The sequence below is a fragment of the Cryptotermes secundus genome, unplaced genomic scaffold, assembly GCF_002891405.2.
Source record: "Cryptotermes secundus unplaced genomic scaffold, Csec_1.0 scaffold14, whole genome shotgun sequence".
Classification (NCBI taxonomy): Eukaryota; Metazoa; Arthropoda; class Insecta; order Blattodea; family Kalotermitidae; genus Cryptotermes; species Cryptotermes secundus.
Window position 1 is genome coordinate 453684 of NW_019718022.1, and position 24065 is coordinate 477748.

Below are 24065 nucleotides of genomic sequence, written 5' to 3' on the forward strand. Positions count from 1 at the left end.
CCAGGATTATTTCTGAAAAAATCAGGTACTCAAAGAAAAAAAATATTATTTCGCTGCTACAAAGGTACACCACAGATACTGGGACTGCAAAAGTGTGTTACTGAGGTGTTTTAAGATGCAACAGAAAATCCCTATATGTCAGCTGCCTTTGAGAAAAAGGTGGAATTACTGGTTGAGGAGATGGACTACTTCCGTAAACTGGTCTTCTCTCTAGCCAAGGATTATACAGAACTTGTCCCTAAGAGTGACTGGATTAGCAGTACTACTAATACTGTTCAGGTTGTGGGGTGCTATGTGACCATCAAGAAATAATGTTACTGACTAGCCAGTGGAGTGTTTAGCATTTCGCGTTATTTCTGGGAGATACAGGCTGGCCTGGAGACAGCTATCCTGACTGGGATTATCATGGTTTTCTCAGTCCCTCCAAACAAATGGGACGGCACCTCAAATTAGGCTATGACTGTTCCCTTGCATGACCTTTCCAATTTATTATTCACTTATCATCCTGTCATTTGATGCTGTGTAGTCTCAGCTACTGACAGTGTTACAGAATGTACACAATAAAAATATGCTCTCAGCAGATTAGGTGTGAAGTCAAACTGGATACCAAAGTGTATTAGATGGGCTAGGAAAGTACACACTACATTAAATCACTGTCTCATTATCAATTTATGAGGGTCAATCAGGGAATAAGTTTAGAAGGCATGCAGTTTGAGGTCCTTAATTTCAATCCCTAACATGAGAAATGAAGGTAATTCTACTGTCAGCCAGCTACTTCAGGACATAGCCTGTGCAATTTGCAGCACTAATCATAACATGGGATGAATTATTCTTATCCCTGTTGGCATAAGGTTGTGTCCTTTATGCTTAGCCATCATTTCACTGTTTTCGCTTTACCTTCATTTTGGAGCTGTGGCCTCAAAGATGTTGCTTCAATGCTGGAAAAATGGGAATTGCTAAGCTGCCATATTGATACAGTACCCCTAATAAATGTAGGTCCTTTGGTTGTGATGTGTGTGTTGTAAACTTACTTTCTGACTGCCCTTTGTATGCATGATATTTAAGAAATATTAGAACGTGGGCAACAGATCTGTGAACACTGAAAGTAAGATGCAAGTTTGCTGCTTACAGAATAATAATGAAGTAACGTGCTTAAAAAGAATTATTTTTTATTTTTTATTTATTGCTAGTGGGGTCCCTTGTAGTCCCTTGTACTGCGGCCACTTCTGGCCTATTGTACCAGCCCCAGATGATAGGTGAGGGTGATTGTGGAGCAGTTGGTGGAACGAAGATTGGCAGGGGAAACTGAAGTACTCGGAGAAAACCTGCCCCAGTGCCACTTTGTCCACCACAAATCCCACTTGACCAGACCCGGGACTGAACCCGGGCTGCCACGGTCTAAAGCCAGCAACTAACCGCTTGAGCTATGGCACGGCCTAAAAAGAATTAAGAAAGTTCTCAGTTGGCTAAAACAAATTCTTAAATTACTACTTTTTGTATACATTAAACCCAGACATAATGGGCAAAATCTGGCAGGTTGTTTGGTTTTCGAATAAACTGGCGAGTGAAATTAAAATAATTCATTTTTTTTGTATAATTTAAATAAAAATGATGTTCTGTGCCTATGCCAACTTTGTTTTATATTGTGCTATGTACGATGGGGTACCCAAAAGAAACCGAACTAATTTTTTTGTGGGCAGAGCTTTTGTAGTACCGCGTTTTGCCACTATGAGCCCATAGAGCTAACATTCCTGAGGCGATAAGCCGACTACCGTTGCTTCAGAAGGTAAGGACTAGTTTCGGCAGAGTTTATAGTGACAACTGTTTTGTGTGATTGTCGTTTTTGCAATGGCTGATTTTCGTGAACAGCGTGCGGCAGTGAAATTCTGCTTTTTGCTCGGGAAAAGTGGAACAGAAACTCTTCAAATGTTAAAAACGGCGTACAAGGACGATGCTATGGGGAAAACTCAAGTGTTTGAGTGGTTTTCCCATTTCAAAAATGGTGAAATGTCAATTGATGACAAACCTCGTTCTGGTCGTCTTTCCATGGCCCGAAAACATGAAAATGTTGAAAAAATTCGTAAAATCATCAAGGAAGATCGACGACGGACCATTGAAGAAATTGTGGAGCTGTCAGGAGTGACTTGGAGCTCAGTGGCCAGATTTGTGGCAGTCGGGTGACTGGTTTTTCCATCGTGACAATGCCCCTGCTCACACAGCCATGTCTGTACGACAGTTCTTGACCAAAAATGGTATGACCTATGTTCCTCACCCTCCATACTCACCTGACTTTGCCCCGTGCGACTTTTTTTTTTTGTTTCCTCGAATGGAAAGAGACATGAAAGGAAAAATCGATGGAGGCGCTGTCAAGCATCTCAAAAGATGAATTTAGATGTTTTGAAAAATGGAATAAAAGACCAGACAAGTGTATTAGTGTAAGTGGAGAGTACTTTGAAGGGGATTGAAGGTTTGTGCTTAAAATTTGAATAAGTAAGTTTAAAAAAAAAGTTCGGTTTCTTTTGGGTACCCCCTCGTACAGTTGTGAGTTATCAGAGATGCTGAGGTACTAAGAAGGTTTTATGGTTATAAAAATATTTAAATTAAAAAAGAATCCAAATTAAAAAAAAGTAATCACATTATATGTTTCTTTCTTTATTGCATGACTTGGCTATGTATCCTGTGGTGTACTTCTGTGAATACCCCTTCACTTGGTTATAGTGGACGTTGGTGATAATGGTGCACTTTGTCCCCTCTGTTAGTACATTATAGCGAGGGTTTACTGTATATATATTTCATTCTTAAATATCTGTAGGTTCCTGTTTCTCAGTATCTGTACCAGCCTATTATTATTATTATTATTATTAGAGGTGGTGGGTTTCCCCATGCACTTAGACCAGTTATTGATCCATTGTGCGTCCCCCTTTAATTTCTACTGTCACCATACCCTACTGGTACTGGTGCGTGCTATCAGCCCCGTTCAGCCAACGAGGTTGGCCGTTGGTACCTGATATTTCCCCCATCTACCAGAGGCATTGGAAACTACTTGGGCGGGAAATTGTTGCCTAATTTTGCTCAGAGGTCTCCTAGAGACATGAGGATCTTTTACGCGCCGTAAATCTACGACATGGGACCCACGGCTTAAAGTCCCTCCCGGAGGACTTGTTCCCTGAATTTTTCCGCCCTTAAAAATTCCACGACCTCTGCCGGGTTTGAACCCACGTACCTTGAGTCATGAGGTGGGAACGTTACCCCTAGACTATGGAGGCCGCTCTGTACCAGCCTAAGTCACATGTCATGGTCCTTTTTATCTTGTGATATTCAGGAGATGGTGCTTAGCATGGAGGATCGAGATGCTGAAGAGTTTGTGTTGGTGCTGCAAGGGTACTATAGGCTTCTGACTGGCAAGACACTTCCTGTGGAGCAAGACCGCGACCTGTCTTGGATAGATGATGCAGGTATGCTTCTACTTGCTTTAATTTCGTTCACAGCTTTCTTATTTTAGCACCATGATTGAGAATTTCAGTTTGTTCCATTGTGAAGTACTTATATCGAGCGCACATTGCTGAAGTTATATCCATGTGGCAATTTACTTGTTTAACTGAAAAGTAATAGATATATTACGAGTCCCATATAACCTCTAAATGAAGCCCATATCAAACTTTACCATTTTTTGAACCAATAACACATAATACAAACATTATAGCATGATGTACGTAGACTAAAGGGGTGGGCCATGTCAGCCCTTAGATCACGACTTCCTTCATTGTGTTGTGTGTTGATGTGAAGTATAGGCTTCATTCAGATCTGTAACTTCCATTTGATATGTTATATATTTAAGGTAAAGTTAAAGTTGTCCCTTTGTTTAACTAATTAAGCACTAAGCCATGAAGGCGTGTAGGGAAGTGGATGTATAAACCCACATTTTCTTGATTTCGGCACATACTGGTGGTGAGTGGTCAGCTTCATGCCCTGGATGCTTTACTCCCTTGGGAAAGAGTTCCTGGTACCCATGGGGTAGGAGGTTGGATGGACCTCAGAGCTGCTCTGGACAGTGTGGAGAAGAGGGAATTCTTGATTGTACCAGGACTCGAACTTAGACTCCTCAGATGTCCAGTCCGTAGCCACTCGCTATACTGACTACACTATCCAGGCTCCTGGTATATATGTATGTTTATGAAAATATAAGGAAACATTGATTTTTGCCCCTATTCAGTCAGCAGTAGTTTGGTTTATTTAACAACAATATGACTAGCTTAGACTATATAATTGTGAGCAACAGAATTTATATCTGTAGCTCCCCATTTTTTCAAGGTGCATTGCAGTAGTTGTTCAGTTTATTTCCCTCTTTGTTTCCACACTCTTCTCCACAAGTAAGGAGGTATGAAAGCAGAAACTATAATAGAGTTTTTTGAATTGTTTCATTTTGGTCCGTTACACTATTATACATAAAATCAATACAAAGTCCGTCAAGTGTAACAATGTTTTTTAGGTCACTTCTTTCTCACTCTTGCCTTACATGTTTCGGTTTTAGTAAAACCATCTTCAGAGGCACATGGTACTAACAAGAAAACACTGGCGTTGTTTAACTGTACACAGTATATATGCTGTGTGGGCACTGCTACAAATGTCGATGTGTAAAAGCACAACACTAGCTTGGAGTACTGAATGCACGTACAGAATGCACGTTCAACCTTCGCATTCAATCCGAAGTTGCCCTCGCGTTAAAACATCACTATTAAAATATTTAAAAAATATTTAAAAGTTTAAGACTTTTGAAGTAAAATATAAAAATGTTAGGCTGCTTCTTAATTTATCCCGATGTTGGGAGATGTCTTGAGGTTGTATTGGCTGCAAAGACATTGTATTACATTAGGTTTTATATATTTATATATATTGAATTTATTTTGTTTAGTGTTGTATTTGATCCTTGCTTACCTTGTAGTTGGATTATTCCTGTGCGTTGTGTGTTGTGTACTGCGGTGAGAGTTCTACGCCAGTGTTATTTAAAGCCTTGTGTGTTATGACGTGGTCGGGGGTGTGTTTATACAAGTAGTGATAAGGTCGAACATGCTGTTCTGGTTATTGATCTCCTTTGCCTGTTTCTGCTCATCTATTAATTTGTTATCCTTGTAGTGGCGGTAAATTTGGTATTCTTCCTTAATATTCATTAATTTGCCTTTCTTTGCTACTTCAATCAATTCCATGATTTGCGAAATTGGGCCATATTGATGTTGTCTATTTAAAATATGTTGAGCATAGGCGGAGTCATTTTTATTGAATCTTATACTTCTTATATGTTCATTATAGCGTGTTACTAATTTTCTGCCTGTTTGACCTATATACACTTGTTGGCACTCCTGGCAAGTCAATTTGTATATGCCGCTTTGTTCAAAGGGATTTGTGCTTTGTTTATGGTTTAGTATTTTACCTAATGTATGATTTACTTTAAAAGCTATTCTTACGTTCGTATTTTTGAATAGTTTCGTAATTTTCCTTGTGTAGCTTCCATTATACTATGTGTAAGATACCCATTTGTTGTGCTTTTACACTTTGACATTTGTAGCAGTGCCCACGCAGCATATATACTGTGTACAGTTAAACAACGCCAGTGTTTTCTTGTTAGTACCATGTGCCTCTGAAGATGGTTTTACTAAAACCGAAACATGTAAGGCAAGAGTGAGAAAGAAGTGACCTAAAAAACATTGTTACACTTGACGGACTTTGTATTGATTTTATGTAATAGAGTTTCTTGCACATTGCTGAGCCAGAATGACAAAAGGGAATATCAGATCTTTTGTACACAAATTAGGGATGTATGAACAGTTTTATTTATAAATGCTTTGTAAATTTCTTTTTGGGTCATCTTAATTCAAACTTGGTACAGAGTTCAAAACAGTATGTCTTGTGTCACTGACCATCTTAAAGACGGAAAGCAGTAGCATATAGTAGTTACATGTAACAATTAAGAAACAGTATATTGTATTGAATCTGTTAAATGTTCAGTTTATTAGGAGTACAGGTTATGTGATCATGATGTTTCAGCACCACCGTATCACTCACAGCATCAGGTTTTGCCTGCCAGGTGGAGCTACACTGGCCAAGCTGCTGGCAAGCACTACACTACATTCTCAGTGCCTCCCCCATATCAGCCAATACATGTGAGTTCTATTGATTTGTGGGTATATTGCAGGTCACAGTGTCACAGTGACAGGTATCCGTTTATCTTATAATATGTTACACTGATCACGTGTGACTTGGTGTGAGGATGTTCCCTATACATTGTCCATTATCTGTAATGGACATTATAACGTTTCAGAGGCTGGATTTCTCTCCATCTTGTAAAACACGAGGAAGAGGAAATAGTGGCCGAATAGAGCCCATTAAATCTAGTCTTCATTACTGAGTGCAGTAACCTTTAGAACTACACTGTATATGTCTTATTTGCTGAAAGTGGAGAACATTGTGGCATGTATTCAGTTTTGTTGCTCCTATAGCTAAATGTACACTGCTTAAGCACTATGAAACACAAGACACAACAATGGGCACTACCAGTCCGTTCATTTGTCCTAAAGCAGTTATGTTAATACTGTCTGTTTTCATGTGTAATAAATTATGGTAATGTTATTTGTCTGCAGGTAAAATCAAATGGTCATTTCCCTACTCCTCATAACAAGTCAGCGCCACTGGATGCCAACAGTAGACCTCCTTTTGGTGTGGACAACAACATGAACACCATGTAAGTTATGTACCTTTTATTTGCAATGTGACTTGTTATTAAAATATTAACTTTTCATCTAATATATTAACTCTCAGAGAAGTTATTTCAGAGATGCAACACAGATGCCATGCTTTTATAAAATTCTGGGTCCCAGAGTATGTGGGATTTGAGGTTCTGACAACGGTGGCTATGAAGAGTTTTAATGTCTAGGCTGTCACGTGTAGTCCAGTGAAAGTAGACCAGTATCTCAGAGGATCATGTCTCTGTCTTCAGGGTTGAAGAGCAAGCTGGCATGAAGCAGACAGCAAGCAAAGCTCTGCTGACCTAGTAGAATCCCCGGAACTGCAGCCCCAAAGAGGGTGCAGTTTCGCAGTATGGCATCCATCCATGGAACCATGGCCTTGAAGCTGCCTGCTTCATGCTGGTTTCTTCATACTTTAAATACTTTTCAACCCTGAAGATAGAGGTGACATTTTCCTGAAAGGTGTTGTTAGTTAACTTTAATGGGCAACACAGCACTATATCCCAGAAGATAGATTGTGTGTGTTTTACTGAGGAACAAGAGGCAGAAGTAGAGTCAGGCAAGTGGGACACATCTTTGGCACAGGTGTTTAAGGGGGTAAATTGACTGCAGTTAGGAAATGTCCTTAATTCTCCGCTTGCCAGGGAACTGTTTTCAGAATGCAAAAGCGGATCATTAGAACTATTATGAATGTAAGAACTAGAGACTCATATAGGGAACTATTCAAAAACCTAAAAATATTACCAATGTACTCACAGTATATATACTCTATAATTCTGTTTGTTGTAAATAATAGAGCCCTATACAGTTCAAACTATGAGACCCACAATCTCAATACTAGACGTACCACAAATTTGCACCTTCCCACATCACGCCTAACAATCTTTCAGAAAGGACCATATTATTTTGGTATTAAGGCTTATAACCACCTGCCATCCAGAATCAAGAGTATGAGTAATGATGTGAAACTATTTAAATTGAGGCTAAAAAGATTTTTTCTTTCAAATTCTTTTTATTCCTTAGAGGAATATTTTAACCATGTATGTAATTAAAATTGGTAATTGTACCCCTGATATGTTAATTTCATATCATTACCTAAGTATTTTGTATCAATTATTGTTTTATAATTTTGATCATTTTATGCATTGTACATTAATATAAATCTTTTAACTGTCTTAATGACAAAAGTATGTATGTAGTTTTTGTATTTTGTGTATTTTAATCTATTAGCTTGGGACAAAATCCATATCCACTGGTCAGCTGTACCATAAGGATCAACGGAATGTATAAATGTAAATAAATAAATAAAAAAACTAGAGATCAGTTTTCCCGTTTATCTCTTCCCAGCAATTGCAGTATTATTGTGTGCTTAATTGCAGGTCTGGACTGCTGAATGGGAGTGCCAAAGCAAGGGACCGCAATGGGTATCTGGATGATAACAGACGTGCAGCAGTTGCCCAGAAACTTCTGGATCTCAGCAATACTGCTTTCGATCTTCAGAGTGTTGTTTCAATGGAGATCCTTGAAAGTGACTTGGCATATGTTGAAGCCAGGAATGAAGAGGTTTGTACCTTTCAGGCACATGTAATATTTAAAGTATTAAACACTGAATGAACTTAATTGTCAGGTGCATGAAACATTGATCCTGTAACTTTCATTTTCTGCGTTGAAGGATTTGAAGAACACTTGTTCCCCTCCACTCTTTATTCTCTTCCTTCCTTATTCTTCTTACTTTCCTTCATCATTATCTTTTGTTTTCTTCTTCTGCTTTTTCGTCTTATTAATTACCATCTTCATCTATTTTTTCCCCTATCTTCTTCATTTCTCTGTTTTGTCTTCATCATCCCTTCCTCCTCATCGTCTTTCTGCCTCCAGTTTGTTAGGTGCCTTGTTTATATACTCCATTCTTGTCAGTTATTCTAGCCTTCATATTTCAAATTTTTCTCTTTCATCACTTTATGGATTCCTTTTCGCCATCATGTTTTTGGCCTTCACATTGCACTTAGTGCAATGTGAATCAATTGCTTTTCAATCTCTATTTTTCCTTTGTTACGTGGTAGTGTAGTTGGCTGAGGCACTGTACTACAAGCTGGAAGGTCATGGGCTTGATTCCTGATGAGGTCATTGGATTTTGTAGTAACCTAATCCTTACTGTTTTACTATGGCCCTGGAGTCTACTCAGCCTCTAACAAAAAGGGCGGCCAGCATGTGAGGCTGACAACCTCACTACCATCTATGAGCTGATTCTATAGAAAATGTAGGAGCCTCAACATCTCACAACCCTATGAGACTCCAGGGCCTTTTACAGGGATGGTTATATTTTTTTTCCTGTTTATCTCTATCACAACACTTTATTATTTATCCTCTGCACATTGTCTTTTTATACTTTTTTTTTTGTATTTCATATTGCACCCTTTTTCCAGCTACTCACTTACACACGTCTGATACAAAAATGTATTTGTTCAACAGAGTTCCTGCCTTTTGTTTAGTAGCCAGCATTTTGTCATAATCTAATGCATCAGTGGTTTCAAATATAAAAGGATAGTGCCAGACATGCTGGTCATGGTAGCTGAGCGTCTAAGACATGTACTGTCTTTGTTTGCTCAGAAGCCAGAACTGTGGGTTTGAATCCCACATGAGGCATGGATGTTTGGTGTGTATGTTTGCATTTATTCTGTATTTGTGTTGCCCTGTGTTTAGGTAGAGGCCTTATGATGAGTTGATCACTTGTCCAAGGAATCCTACTGTCCGTAAAATGATCATGAAGCTGAAAATCAGAGGCCAGGGCCCAAGGGGGCTGCAGAGGCAGTGAAAAAAAAGAAAGAAGATAGTGCAAAACATGTTGAATGTACAGGCATACAATGTACACTGCAGGTGTTGCGGAGGGTTGCAGAAATGCAAGAGTTGGTGCAAAACTCTGAGCAGTATCTAACACAGCAGCAACAACAGCACCAGCAGCATCACCAGCAGCTCGGCAAGGAGGAGAGTGACTCCGAGGGCTCCCATATATCGTCCCTTGACTCAGATGCACCCGGTCAGCTCAAGCATAGTGACTCATTGCTGCTGCTTACCCAGGTGAGACTTCTTTGTATCTGGTGTCTTCTCATGTGGATCATCATTTTACTGTCTTACCTTCCTTGACTGTCTGTGGCCCTCTGAACTCTATCCTAGTTCATAGAAATTATATTGGTAAAATGTTTGCACCCATTCAGTAATGCCAACAGTCTAAAATTTTAAAATTTAAACTGACCATAGCCATCTGCTCATAGAGTGCTATATTAAAGATAATACTCTGTCAGACTCAGCCCAATAGGTTTGAAATTAAAATAACGTTTGGACCTGTTAAGACATTTATGACCAAATGTATGGAACATACAGAGTTAAAGCAGGGGTTTTCAGATTTTGTGATAGTGTGATCCCCAAAAATAATATGCAAATTTATGTGACCCCCCACCTCCATCTCTGCCAGTCATTGAATAGTGCAGTTTTGCATATTTTTGCAGGTTCATCTTGGGATGTTCAGTGAAAGCTGGAACCTAAATAGCTTTCCTGCTGCCTTGCACCTAAAGTAAACTATTTATAAAATATTCCTGCACAATTGCAAAAATATTTGTGAAACATTTGCCGGCTGCAAGTATATTCACTGAAAGCATCTGTATTAAGTCTTACAGAATTACCAGAACTGTGTATGGATACTACTGTATTTTAAATAATTCTTGAGAAGTCACTTCCTCATGTACAGAATGTTTTGACCCCCTGGAGGTCATTATTCATAGTCTGAGAAACCATGGGCTAACATTTCCAAATTAATTTCTTCCAAAGTTCTCTTGTTCTTGAAATGTTTGTTCATACTTCTGCTGCATATGTGAGTATTAGTTTGATGACACTTTTCCCAAGCAAAGGGACAAGTGAAAGTACAGGACCAGGTGAAAAGTCATTCCATCCCAAACCAAGCTAGCAGCCTACTTGAAGTGAACGTTGTACTGCTTATATGTAGTGGATCTTACACTGTCCATACATATGGACCACTGTGTATATTTTTATTTATACTTGCAGGGACAAAAGCTGATAAGTGAAGCTGTTAATGATGTTGTCCGGGGCATAGATCTTGGCGATAATGAGCCCTCTGAGAGTGACACAGATTCCTTGAGCACTCCTACAAATAGTCCATCTCACCGACCAATGGCAGGTAATGCATGTTAGATTGATATTAAGGAGAGGATACAACATGTTATTTTGAATGGTACTTACACCCTTTTCCCCTCTGCGTACATAAATATGTCATACATTCTAAAAACATCTGGTCAGGTAACAGCTGACAGATTGTGATTCTACCAGCTGTTTCATGTTCATTAATTGCCCTGTCGTTGAAACTGTACAGCCTCAATATTGACAGAGTAGTTATATAACTGACTTAAAAGGAAACTCTACTAGTGCAGTCAGTATAGTGACTGGTTATGGACTGGATGGCTGAGGGGTCGGAGTTCAAGTCCTGGCAGGAGTAAGATTCTTCTCCCCTCCACATCATTCAGACTGATTATGGGGCCCACCGAGCCTCCTGTCCAGTGGGTTTTGGAGGTAAAGTGGCCTGGGCGTGAAATTGACCACTCATCTCCAACTATTGCCGATGTCTAGAACACATGGATCTATACATCCACTTCTCCATTCGTCTTCGTGTTATAGTTGCTTAATTAGTTGAGCAGAGGGACAACTTTACCTTTTACATAAAAAATGAAAGTTGATAATACCTTGTTACTTTTGATATTTTTATATGGATAAACACATCTAATGATCACACTTGAGAAACACTGTCCATCAATTTGTACTGGCTGTTATAGGTAAAGAACACAGTAGCAGTTCAGTCCTGAATGCCAGTGGTTCCAGCTTCGGACTGCACAGTCCTGACAGCCTGCTGCCAGTTGGGTTCCGTCCCAGTGATCGTAATATCCAGGTACACATCCCATACATTGGGAGATTGGGAAGGTGGAAAAGTACAAGTCATAGAAGACCATGATCATAATGTAGAAAGCTTCGTCGTAGTCTTCATAGTGCACATACTGCTATTGGGACTAAGGTCGAGGATGTTATGGTATATGAGTAGAAATGCAGAAAGAATTGTGATGAGGAAATGTATTGCAAAGTGATCACTTGGAAGCTGAAACAAGAAATGGGAGGATAATATGAGAATGAATCATAAAGGAAATACAGTGGAACCCCTATTTAATGCTGGTCAGATTAAGGTTTTCTCTTATTTAATGTCTTATGTCAGTGATTCCAAGGTGATAATGTTGGTGATAAATTCTCTCTTTTTCCAATTTAGTGCTCAAATTCACTATCCCTCAGAAAAGCCTGAAATGGGGGGTTCACCGTAGTGTGTGAGAATGTGAATTGCATTAAACTGACCTATCATATTCCATGGTATATTTTGATATTGGCCTTCATGTTCCGTTACTGTAGTAAGTCCTTAAGAGGAACTAAGAAAGGAGATGGAAGATGAGCAGAAATGTGTTCTGTGTGATGGATAGTAAGGTACGCTACTTTGGGTTCTTGATCTTTATCTCTTCTGCTGGGAAATGGTTTCTGTTTATCAAGTATGGATGGCACTTATTAAATATTAAAATAAATTATTGAAATGACAGAATAACAAATTTTGTATAATACTGTAAAATAAATAGGAGAAAACATGTTGAGTGATTCTATGTAATACTTCCTCTTAAAAAGTTTTTAATATCAGCCCAGAGGAATGAAATTTGTAGAAAAAAAAAAGGAAAGACTGTCGTTTTTAATACGTGGTACCCACAACTGATTAATTAGGTCTAGTGCTGGAAATGAAGGCAACAATATAGAAGAAAATTATTTTTAGCTTCACTGATACAGTTACAGGTGAAGTTATACATTAGATTTGTAGTGAGCCGTTTGATTAAAATATTTGTTATGGGGAAGCTTTTGTTCAAATGCAGTATGAGTCAGTAAGATTAGCTTCACTGAATAAGGTTCACTATGGCTGTTTTCTGGAAGAATGTGTAACTACGTGAAAATAGTTGCATGTTGTTGATTATAACATGTTCTTCATGAGTCAGCCAGTAATTTTGAAGGCAATTTATGACACTGTTTTAATTTTAAAACTGTTTTTTATAACAATTGCCAGTATGTAGAGCAATTCCTGTCCAGATGTCCATACCCACTTATGCTCTTGAGATCCGTTGTATGTTGATTTGTTACTTCCCAGAAACACCAGTGGTCATTGTACTTCACTCAACTGCACTGCATTGCACCACACTGCAGTGGATTAAACTGAAAACTGAAAAACACTTATATAGGAATTAGGTTAACAGTCAGCACAACAAATATACTCTCTTTTAATGTTTTACAATTCGACTTTTTATTCCTGTTACATGTTTCGGTCATACAATATCATCATCAGACAGTTATATATAGGAATACGTATAGTTATTGAACTACCGATATGGATCCTATATATAACTGCTTGATGATGGTCTTGTACAACTGAAACATGTAACAGGAATAAAAAGTCGAATTGTAAAACATTAAAAATGAGTATATTTGTTGTGTTGATGGTTAACCTAATTCCTATATATGTGTGGAACACACAACAGGATGCAGCCAATGAAGATAGTTCATGAAAAACACTTCACTATCTCTGCCACCTACCACCTTTCACAGGCACATCACATGTTGGGAAGGCTTTAAAATGTTAATGGATGACCTTGGTCTTCCTCTTCATCTGATCAATTTTATGAACATTTCAGACAGTATAAGAGACGATGGAGACCAGGCTTTGCAGTTCCATAACACTCGGCTCCTGCAACGGTATATAAATACTTAGCAGATTTAGCTAAGCAGGAAGGCGCTTGTCTTGCATTTAGGAATTACTGGGCTTCAGTCACTGCTGAAGACTATCCTGAATGAAGCTTTCATGGTTTTGCATAGTTCGCCGCAGGAACTACAGCAGATCGTGACCACAAACAGACTTCAAATTCCTGAAGACTTGCCATTCATGATTGTCCTCGTATCTTGACTCCTGCAGTTGATACATAATGTTTAATCAAGTTTCAAACACACTTATGTTGCAGGACCTGCTGAAGAAGTTGCAAGAGGACAGTTCACTTCCATATGATTTTGCAGAAGGGACTCTGTACTTGGACCCAGATATAATTGATCTTACATTGATCCCACCACCAATCACACCAGATGAGGTGAGCATCCGTGGAGAAGTGGCCACAGTCTGTATTGGAAATGGGTTCAGGTTTTCATAGCACATTGAGTGAGGTAACAAAGAACATCCTTGTACACCATACAAGGACATAGTTGAAGTTTGTCCTTTATGAAATAGTGTTAACAAGATATAAGTCCATGATCATATTCTGATGAATGTTGTGCTTGCTTCAGAGACATTGTCATGGATTGAACTGTTTCTTGAACATAGATGTTTATGTTCTGAGAGGCTCGGAAGGAAGAGAGGAAGACAAAAGGAAGAAGGAATGGGGATATCTCAATGTAAGAAATGATTGCCTTAGATACAGACTGAGTTTCAAAGGAAAAATAAACAACATACTTATGTTCAAGGATGAAATATTGATTTAATGTTCAAATGCTGATAGATGAATCATTCTTAACACACAGCCTATGTCTGATACATTTTACTTCTCCAGTACTGAAAAGGTTAATTTTCAAAAATATGTTTTTTTTTTCACATATCATAAAATTATCTTTGGTAACTCTCCAGCAGATGTCCCTTTAAAAAGCATGTAGGTAGACTTTATTGTATCTCTGTTCATGATTGTTGGTTTATAAACAATTTAAACAATTTTAATAAACGATTATTTTTGCAAATAAAGTATTTGCTGAAATGTCTTTAAAAAGGTAACTTATATACCACTTCTTAGTAGATTCTTTGCAAGAGCTGTGTTTCTGCTGCTCTGAAGAAATTAAGTTGAATTTGCAATGAAGGTTTGCCATCTGGAACTCTTCAGTCCCCAAGATAATAGTGGAGTGTAATTCCTAAACAAACCGTATAGATAATTTAAAATGGCCTGTTTCTCTGGACAATAGGGATTTATGTAAGTAATGAAAATTTAACTAAAAATGTCACTTTTTATGTGAATTTATCTTGTTACCAGAACTTGCATGTCTCAGGACTTGTTTGTTTCCTATTACCATAGGATGGTCTGTATGCCTTGCCTCCACATCTGAGTCTTCCTCCAACTCCCTTTGCTGACCATTCACCATTGGAGACAGAGTTGCAGGTTACAACAGAACAGCTGATCAATCATAGGAATGTCATCAGCAGTTGTTGCATGCTGGACCTTGAGCAAGACCCACTGCTAGGTAAATAGTAATTGTAAACAAAGTCTCATAAGTAACTACTAACCAACCCCGTGGTAGCAGAATCTGAAGGTTTACAAATGCTAATACCAGAGTTCTCCAGTGGCTCAAATCCTTGGCCACTTCAGTCCACTTTTTTCTTTGTCACAACAAATTCTCTAAGTTCTGTTTAAATTATCCTCTTATCACTCATATATTCTTCCAAGCATGTACTTTCCAGAGGTTTCCACACTATTTCCATATCCTGGGTTGTACCTGTACATGGATACATGGAAAAGGAATGAACTGCAGTTTGTGTTCTTTCATCTTTTGTTTCTTCCACTTAAACTACTTGTCAGTCCATCTTGAGTTGGCTGCCATAATAATGCTAGGTGAACTACATAAATCACAGAGCTCTTTGGTATTCAGTATGCAAAATTCTATGCCTTATCTTTTGTAAACTTAAATTTTGCTCTAAATTTCATACTCATATACTTTCAATTTCATATTTAATATTTTTAAAATTTATTTAATGTTGTTAACAGTAAACAACATGGTGAAATCTGAGATTTGATGTTGTACTTGTGGTAGGACACCAAGTTACATGTAATGTGATAGCAATGAAAGTTTTGTATGAATGGGTTCCTTAGGTTATATCCAATAACTGTCATGAATATCAGAGTTTGTGGAGGAAGAGATTCAACAGCTGATATTAACAGTGGAGTATAATTTAAGAACATAATTGATCATTATAATTATCAGTGACATTGATGTGTTTCTATGTTTCAGATGAATTGCTTGGTTTGGAATTGAACAAGACTCCAACTGGTGATGAACCCAGTTCATTGGTGATACCAGGTTTGGATCTGAATCTCGATTTTGAAGCATTTTTAGCAACAGTAACTGTCCCACCACCCACTGAGCGAGCCCCACCATCTGTAGAGCTAACGCCAGAGGAGATTTCTTCATTTATCATTCCACCTCCTCCGGCTAGTGGCAGTGATGCTATAAATGTAAGCTTACAGCATATTTTACTTTCTGACTATTGTAGTATTTTACAGAATTTTCACTCCTGTACACTACAAATTTTATAGAATTAACAACAGAGTATTCAAGAAGATTGCTATCAACTCTCTGTGTGTGTTCACCAAAGAAAATTTTGTATTGTTTCCACTGTAATTGCCACTAGTGTAAAAAATTGAGTTATTCAAATATTTTTTTATTTATACCTGAAAGCTTGTTCATATACTCAGAATTACTGGGTTTTCAGCACTTGTCCATCATCCGGTATTCTAAAACTCACTAATTCTGAGTGTTATACACCATCCGCAGAACCCTTTATAAAATATTGGTTCATACAGTTCAATAGAAATCCTATAGAAGGGACACTTATGCTTGTATCTTGAATAGGTACTACATCCAAACCGCTGACAGGTTAATCTACACAGTGCACAGAATGTAACACTGCTGACTCTTGTCAGCTCTGTAAGTAATGTTGAACACAGCCATATGACGTGTAACACACAGGGCTAATAATGATTTCCTTTATTTGCTTGTCTTCTAATGATGATGACTGTGAGTTTTAAACATTTCCCACTCAGATGTGAACATTTGTATCACTAAGAGCACTATCACCTCTGATGTGATGCTTTGTCATCTGGTGGGAGTTTGTCACCTTTTTTTGAGTGATGTACTGCCTCCATCTTAAACCCTGAAGATGGAAGCAGTTCTTTGTAGTTTGTAATTTATTTGATGATGCTGTCACTAACTCATATTGTATAGTACTGAATAGTAGGATTACTGGTAAATAATGAATTATAAGGGATTAGGAAGGAAGTGGTTGTGACCTAATCAGAGTCTTATCCTGGTATTTTCCTGGCGGGACTGAGGAAACCCACTGGAAATTTCGTTCAGGATGGTTGATATTCAGGCTAAGATTCAAACTGAGCACCACTTGAATTCAAGCCAGAAGCATTACTGATTGAGGCAACTTGCTGAGTAACGGTATTCTTTGTAGTCACCACTGTGAGGTCTGCGAATCTCACGCTTGTATTACCACCATACTCTTTGGAATCATTAAGAGAGGGAAAGGAATTGGCCCAATGCATGTTCAGGGCTCCAGTACCAACAGTCAATGAAAACATGTAAGCATAAAAGTGGTGCATGAACAATTTAAATATTATGTTCTGGGACACAGTAAGTTGACTTCACTGGTGACTTGTTCCGCTACCAAACCAGCCAGCCAGACTGTGAGGTGAAGGAAAAGCAGAAGGGAGTCTTAAATATAAACAGTATAGAATGAAGTAAATAATAATTGTGACTCCCGTACCCATCAAATTTTCAGAATGAAAATTTAAATGAAGGTTGTTTTTAGCACAGAAGTAGTTGCATTCATGTATATTTTGGTCATTCTGTTTTCTACTATTTTAATTGTTTTCAGGCTGTGTAGCATTTCGTATTCTAATTTCTGTGAGTTGAAATAATTACCCATTGTTGTAGTTGTAGATAAAGAATTTAAATTATGATTAATTCATTCTTTTTGTATAAGAATGAAGTTTTCTCAACTGTGTGGTTTGTAGAGTTTATGGATACAGAATTATTTCTTGGTATTTATAGTATTCTTTATTTAATACGTGAACCCATCCAGCCAGTGGTTCGTGGCAAAACTTGATGTAGAGGAGTGAAATTATTTGTTTTATACTTAATATATAATCCATTTTAGGGCGAACTGGATAATATGCATGGGAACACTGTGGAAAACCATGACAAGAAAACTAGTAACACCCAATGTTCGTCTAGAGTCATTGAATACCCAACTGTAAATAGGAAAGGTGGAACATTTTCATGCTGTGGAAAATACCGGGACAGTCCTGAGAAGAGTTCAGCAGAGGAAATTCAGCCACCACCTAGAAATGGTTCAGAAAGTTTGAAACCACCTGCACGACCACCAAAGTGCGCTGAACACCTCCAAGCTGCATCTGTACATCATCAGAGCAATTCTTCATCTGGGGGTCACCAGGATTCACCACCTCCATTACTGCCACCAAGAAGTGACTCTATTCACTCTCATTCTTGGTTGTCACAGAAGAAACCGCCTCTACCGCCTGTCCCATCTCAGGTAAGATGTATGTCATTTGTTTTTTGGGTCAAAGATTCATCTGCAGCTGGATAATAAGAGGTTTGACAATAAAGTTTGCGAACTTGCCACTGTGTTTTAGCAGTGGCAGAAATAGATGGAAACCTCAGTGTGGTTTGATGACATGGGCACACCAAGTTTACTATATGGAAGTACTGAAAAGGCTGCATGAAAAAGTTACATGGAAACTACCAAGACTTTTTGCCAGCAGCTCATGGACCTTGCACCATGACAATGCACCTACTCACATGGCACTGTCTGTGAAGGAGTTTTTAGCTAGTAAACAAATAACTGTGCTGGAACACCCTCCCTGTGTATCACTTTTACCGTGATGAGTTCACGAACTTTATTGTCCGACCACTTAGACTTTTCGTTTCAGGTAAAAGAACAGACAATTAACCTTAAGTGAAGCAAAACATCACAAAGTGTAACTGATATTTTTTAATTATAATGTAAGACATGAAATTGTTAGAAATATGATTCAGTTTCATCCATGGATGCTGTTCATCTCATCTTCCTTTACATTTGAATCTACTGAATTTTCTTGAAATACAAGCATTTTCATGGTTCTTGAATGTTCCAACCATCTTATTTGTTAAAGTGAACTGACACTGATGTCAACAGTTGCAATGCTGCATGAATTTTGGCATTGTGCAATATGAACCAATGAAAATATTGTCCCTTTTAGCAAAAGAAAGTTTCCTTAAAGTGGACATAATTTTCTCTCACCACTTAATCTGACTTTCATGCACAGTGAGGGACAATCTTAGGTGTTTGTTGTGACATATATGAGTTTTATTCTCCAAGGTAAAGAACGAACCATTATTGGTTTATATTAAATGAGCCCTTTGTCACTGTGATATGGTGCATCTTCAAGCTGTGGATGGAAGAAACAGTGTCAGTATGTGGAGCGCAGATTTGAATATGGTGAATTTGAAGATAAGGAAGCAAACAGGGAGTGGTCCTCAAGTTTAACTATTAGTTGTAGGACTAACAGACCCTATCTGTAAAGAGATTCTTACAAGTTGTTATGAAAGGTATAATGAAAATGATTCTTGGAGTAATAAGGCATGAAAGTGTGAACTAGATTGAACTGGCACAATAGCAGCAAATCATTTTGAAGTATTGTACTTAATTTTAATATCTAATATTTAATTTCTGTGTATTTTAATTAATATATAGGGGTATTTTTGAACCAGAACAACTAATAGGATAAAAGAAAGCATAACCAAAAACGAATCAAATACTTAAATGCTATTACTATATGAACAGTATAAACAAGAGATACACAGTGTGTCCATCTTCTTTTGGCTTATTTTGGACTTCACCCATCGTCCGGTATGTAAAAAAAGACAAAAAAACACAACGTTTCGGAGACTGGATCTGTCTCCGTCTTCAGGTGTATAAGGAAGGTTTAACCTACTCAGTTGGGCCCCTTAGAAAGAGCTAGTCTCAATCACTGGACAAACCTTGATCTGTAGAAACAACCTATGAACAACCGACAACCGGTACCGTCAGTGTCCATGTTCTGTTAGGACTGTGTTCTTTAAAAATACAAGATGTGAATTATTTTCCAGACTGCACTCTTCTTATTCAAAATAGTCTCCTGGAATTGATTGAATAGTTTTTGAAAACAGTCACTGTACTCATTTTGTGGAATCACATTTAAAAATGCAGTACATTCCCTTTGGATGTCCTGGATGGTGTCATGACGGTCTCCTTTCACCGCCAACTTAACTATTGGGAACAACCAGAAATCTGCTGGAGCCAAATCTGGTGAATACAGAGGATGATCAAGGACTGTGATCCCTTTTCTGGCCAAAAAATCGTGCTAGATCTTTGATTTGTGGGGTGGGGCATTGTCATCGAGGAGCGACCAGGAACCTTGCTCTCGATATTCAGGTCGCATTCGAAGAATTCTCGCCCACAAACGTTTGAGGACTCTGAGATAACAGTCAAAATTCACTGTTTGACCTTCTGGCAGAAATTCCTTGTGAATGATTCCTTTGGAATTGAATAAAACGGTTAACAGTGTCTTTACTCGACTCTTTTGCATGTGCACTTTCTTTGGGCTCAACCACGCTGCAGTCTGCCGCTTTGTGAGAGGCTCATATTGAAAACACCATGTCTTGCCACCAGTAACAATCGATTTTGTAAATTTTGTATCTCTTTGGGCCGACCGTAACATGTATTTGCAGTGTTCCGTTCCACTCTGGCATGTTTTTCATTGCCTGATAGTGCATGCGGTACAAACCGTGCACAGACCTTCTTCGGTTGAAATTTGATGCATAGTAATTTTTGGTATTCCCAAGAGCTCCTTGATGAGTCTTGCAGAAACACATCTGTCTGATGCAAGGATTTCGGTCATATTTTTCACATTTTCTTCAGTGCGACTTGTTCTCGGCTTTGATGCACGTGTAGCGTCTTCAGTGTCCTCCCTGCCATCACGAAATACAGCATACCATCAAAATATGTTCGAGCGACTCAATCATTACTGTACACACTTTTCACCATTCTCCAGCTGTTTTGCCTATCTTCAAACAAAATTTGATATTGGCTCTCTGTTCAACCGCCATTTTCCGACAAGCGTCAGAACAGTACTGTTACATTCAAGGTCAGAACGCATGATGCAGTGATGCTTGCGCTTTGAAATTATAGACAGCCACATCTGAAACTTCAAGAATCTTTTACACCACAACTCGCCAACAGATGGTATTGCAGGGGGGGGGAAAAAAAAAATGAGTCCTAACAGATTTTGGACACACCGTGTTGGATCTAAAAGTTTGTGGCAATGGTACATTAGTATGAATATTATGTTTCTGGACATTATCCATCATCTTGTCTTTATGTCCTATTTAGTTTTTAGAACACAGTGTTTCAGAGGCTGGATTCTGTCTCCCTCTTCAGATAAAATCTATATCTGGAGATAGGGGCTAGCTCTATCAATCAGGCTCAACTGAGTAGGTTTTACCTGAAGACGGAAACAGAATCCAGTCTCTGAATCGTTGTGTTTCGAAAAAAAAAAAACAGGACGGTTTTTAGATAAAGATAAGACGATGGATAATGTCCAAAAACAATATTTGTAATAAACAAGAAACATTAGATTTGTGAAAGTGTTTCCATATATATTCAATTTTGATTATTTTTTTCAGGATGTTTTTAGGAGGAGTGCTCAGCACAGTCCAAGTCTGAAAGGGTTAGTTGATGGAAACAGTCCCAGTAAATCAGGGTCTAGCAACACATTGTTGAGGAATGGTCACATATTTTCTGACAGCTCATCAACATCACAGCATGGTAGAGAGATGCTGTGTTCCAGGTCAGATGCAACCATGGTGGGTCTCCTGGAGCGCCTTGACCAGGTCGTGGCACAGTGTTCTAGAGCTCAGGCAGCTGGAGGAGGTGCACAAATGGATGAAACTTGTTTCCAGGTGGCAAAGGAAGCCCTGACAAATGAAGCACGACAACTAGTCACTGCTTCCAAGATGCTTGTGAAGAGTGCAACGGACACTGCTACAAGGCAAGAGTTGTCTAGCAACCTTGCTAGTTGCCTCCAGCTCCTTCACAGGTTAACAGACCTTGCTGCTGACATGACGGCTCATACAACAGCGCCACTCCAGACGCGCAACTTGGTGCTCAAAGTACGGGATGTTGCCTGTGTATTCAGGGAGACACTTGCCTGTGCATTGGACTTGGATGTACAGGAAGGCGTGCTGCTCCAGAGAGCCGAGGGTCTTGCTAGTGTTCTCGCCACTTTGCTGAGAAGCCTTCGAGTTTTCTCGCCCTGATCAGACTGGCAATAGTAATAGTTTGGACTTAGGTTTCTAATAAGTATTAGTATGTCACGTTAACCACTTTAATGTAAGAATAAGTGACGGAGCTCAATACTGCACAAAATACGGTAATGATTATGCAGCATTTACAATAATTATTGTCACAAGTACAAAGCATACCATGAAAATAATTGTATAAATAATTTGTTTCATCATTACATTTTCTATTTTTTAAATAGTTTATTTATTTCTACTGCCATCCTTTTATAGAAATAACAAAATATTTTAGTGATTAAATTATGACCTCATTTTTACATAATATATGAAGAATGATGTGAATACAGAGTTTACTGTATACATTTTGACATGTGACTATGTAAATTAGTAACTGTGTAATTTTTAGATTTACTTTTTCTGGATGGATTTTGTTTTCCTAGTCATTAGTTATCATTTGTTGTGTATATATTGTTTGGTCACACAAGAGATGCAGGTGGCTTGAAATTTCATATTTTTCCCCAGTGTTTGCAATACTGGCTTGTTACCATGGTATGTGGGGATGGACGTTTGGTTCAGCAAGGTGCGTATCTATTTCCTGTCTCTTGTAACATAGTATTTCTTTTCTGTTTACAGAAGAATTATTAATTATACAAAAAACAAAAGTAAAGGTATCCCTGTGACAGGCTGTGGCGGCCCACAGGGTTGTGAGATGTTGAGACAATCAGCTCATAGATGGGGGCAAGGTTGTCAGCCTTACATGCCGGCCACCCTTTACTCCCAAGAATATTGCAGGAATATTCCTGGTACTCATTTCTGTTAGAGGCTGAGTCGACCACAGGGCTATAGTTTTGCTGGAAGGATTAGGTCAATTGTTGAAACATGCCACTGTTCACCAAATAATTTTAACATCTGTATAGTTAATAATCATTGTGTAGTGGAAAATGAATACAGTGAGACCTCACTAATTCAGGACTAATTTGTAGCAAACCCTTGTCCAAATCAGGGAAAGTCTGTAATAAGGAAGTGCTACTGAAAATATGTTCAGGGAACTTATAAAATGGACTTCACATATTTTTTTTAGGCAATACAACTATTTTGAAACTTAGATTGCATTTCATAAAATAAAGTTACTTGTCATAAAATGTGAAAGTGTAAGTTCTGACATCAGTTTTAAAAACATTTTAGGTAGCCTACATACTTAGTATTATGGAGACCATGTTCAAAAATGAACTTATTTTGGTTTGTGTTCATGTTTTATGCTGTTCTTTTACTACATCGTGCTTCACTTTCCTCAGCATTAGGTAAAATTTGTTGTATTATGGGTTAGAGCCTACAAAATTGATGATGGCGTCCGAAAAATCTGAACTTTATACACGTTTCTTTTTTCTTTACAGAACAGTAAGGTTTATTTTGGACTCTATCCATCGTCTGGTATATATAAGACAAAAAACCACACGTTTTGGAGACTGGATCTATCCATCCTCAGGTGTATGGAGCAAGATAGACCTACTCAGTTGGGCCCGTTAGAAAGAGCTAGTCTCAATCAGTCTCAGTTGTGTTATATATACCAGACGATGGATAGAGTCCAAAATAAACCTTATAGTTCTGTGCAGCATACACCATTGTCAGAATTCTTTCAAGTCGATTCTATTTTCTTCTCATCTCTTCATTTGAATCGTTCTCTTCAGCTTGTGCAATTTTTTCTTTGGTGAGAGTTTGGTATCTGAAGGCCTCATCATCCTTATTAAGCCAATCAGGAACTCTACTCAGGTCAGCCACAACTGCTCCACGAAAATCTTCGTAATGCACACTACTTACTTACTTACTTACTCACTCACTCATGGAGCTGAGCCCTTCTGGAGGAGTTGCCAATTCTTCAGCTACTCAAGAATTCCCCAGCATTTTATGGAACCCAAAGGTTCATCACTGTGTTCACAAGAGCCCTCCACTGGTCCCTATCCTGAGCCAGATCTATCCAATCTATACCATCCCATCCTATCTCTCTAAGATCCATTCTAATATTGTCCACCCACCTACGTCTTGGTCTTCCATGTGGTCTCTTTCCTTCTGGCTTTCCTACCAATATCCTATACGCAT

The 24065-nt window shown here is 38.4% G+C and overlaps 1 protein-coding gene and 1 long non-coding RNA gene across 3 annotated transcripts in view; one reads left to right on the forward strand and one right to left on the reverse strand.

Moving 5' to 3' along the window:
• The window catches only part of LOC111867727, a 120095-nt gene extending 97444 nt beyond the window's left edge, over window positions 1-22651 (forward strand). Inside the window, exons 13-25 of one of the 2 annotated variants that reach the window (XM_023861860.2) lie at window positions 3323-3455; window positions 6043-6158; window positions 6636-6736; window positions 8120-8303; window positions 9615-9815; window positions 10797-10929; window positions 11579-11691; window positions 13835-13957; window positions 14151-14258; window positions 14924-15089; window positions 15855-16078; window positions 17788-18183; window positions 21354-22651. In XM_023861860.2, coding sequence (XP_023717628.1) covers window positions 3323-3455; window positions 6043-6158; window positions 6636-6736; window positions 8120-8303; window positions 9615-9815; window positions 10797-10929; window positions 11579-11691; window positions 13835-13957; window positions 14151-14258; window positions 14924-15089; window positions 15855-16078; window positions 17788-18183; window positions 21354-21986 — 2631 coding nt within the window. In that variant the 3' untranslated portion in view covers window positions 21987-22651. The remainder of the gene's footprint in view (window positions 1-3322; window positions 3456-6042; window positions 6159-6635; window positions 6737-8119; window positions 8304-9614; window positions 9816-10796; window positions 10930-11578; window positions 11692-13834; window positions 13958-14150; window positions 14259-14923; window positions 15090-15854; window positions 16079-17787; window positions 18184-21353) is intronic. The other variant, XM_023869908.2, reaches the window with a different exon arrangement.
• LOC117282234 lies at window positions 4690-5497 on the reverse strand. The gene is made up of 2 exons (XR_004512925.1): window positions 4936-5497; window positions 4690-4848 (listed from the first exon to the last, which is right to left on the reverse strand). It is a non-coding gene; the product is annotated as an uncharacterized LOC117282234 (long non-coding RNA).
• Window positions 22652-24065: the final 1414 nt, after the last annotated feature.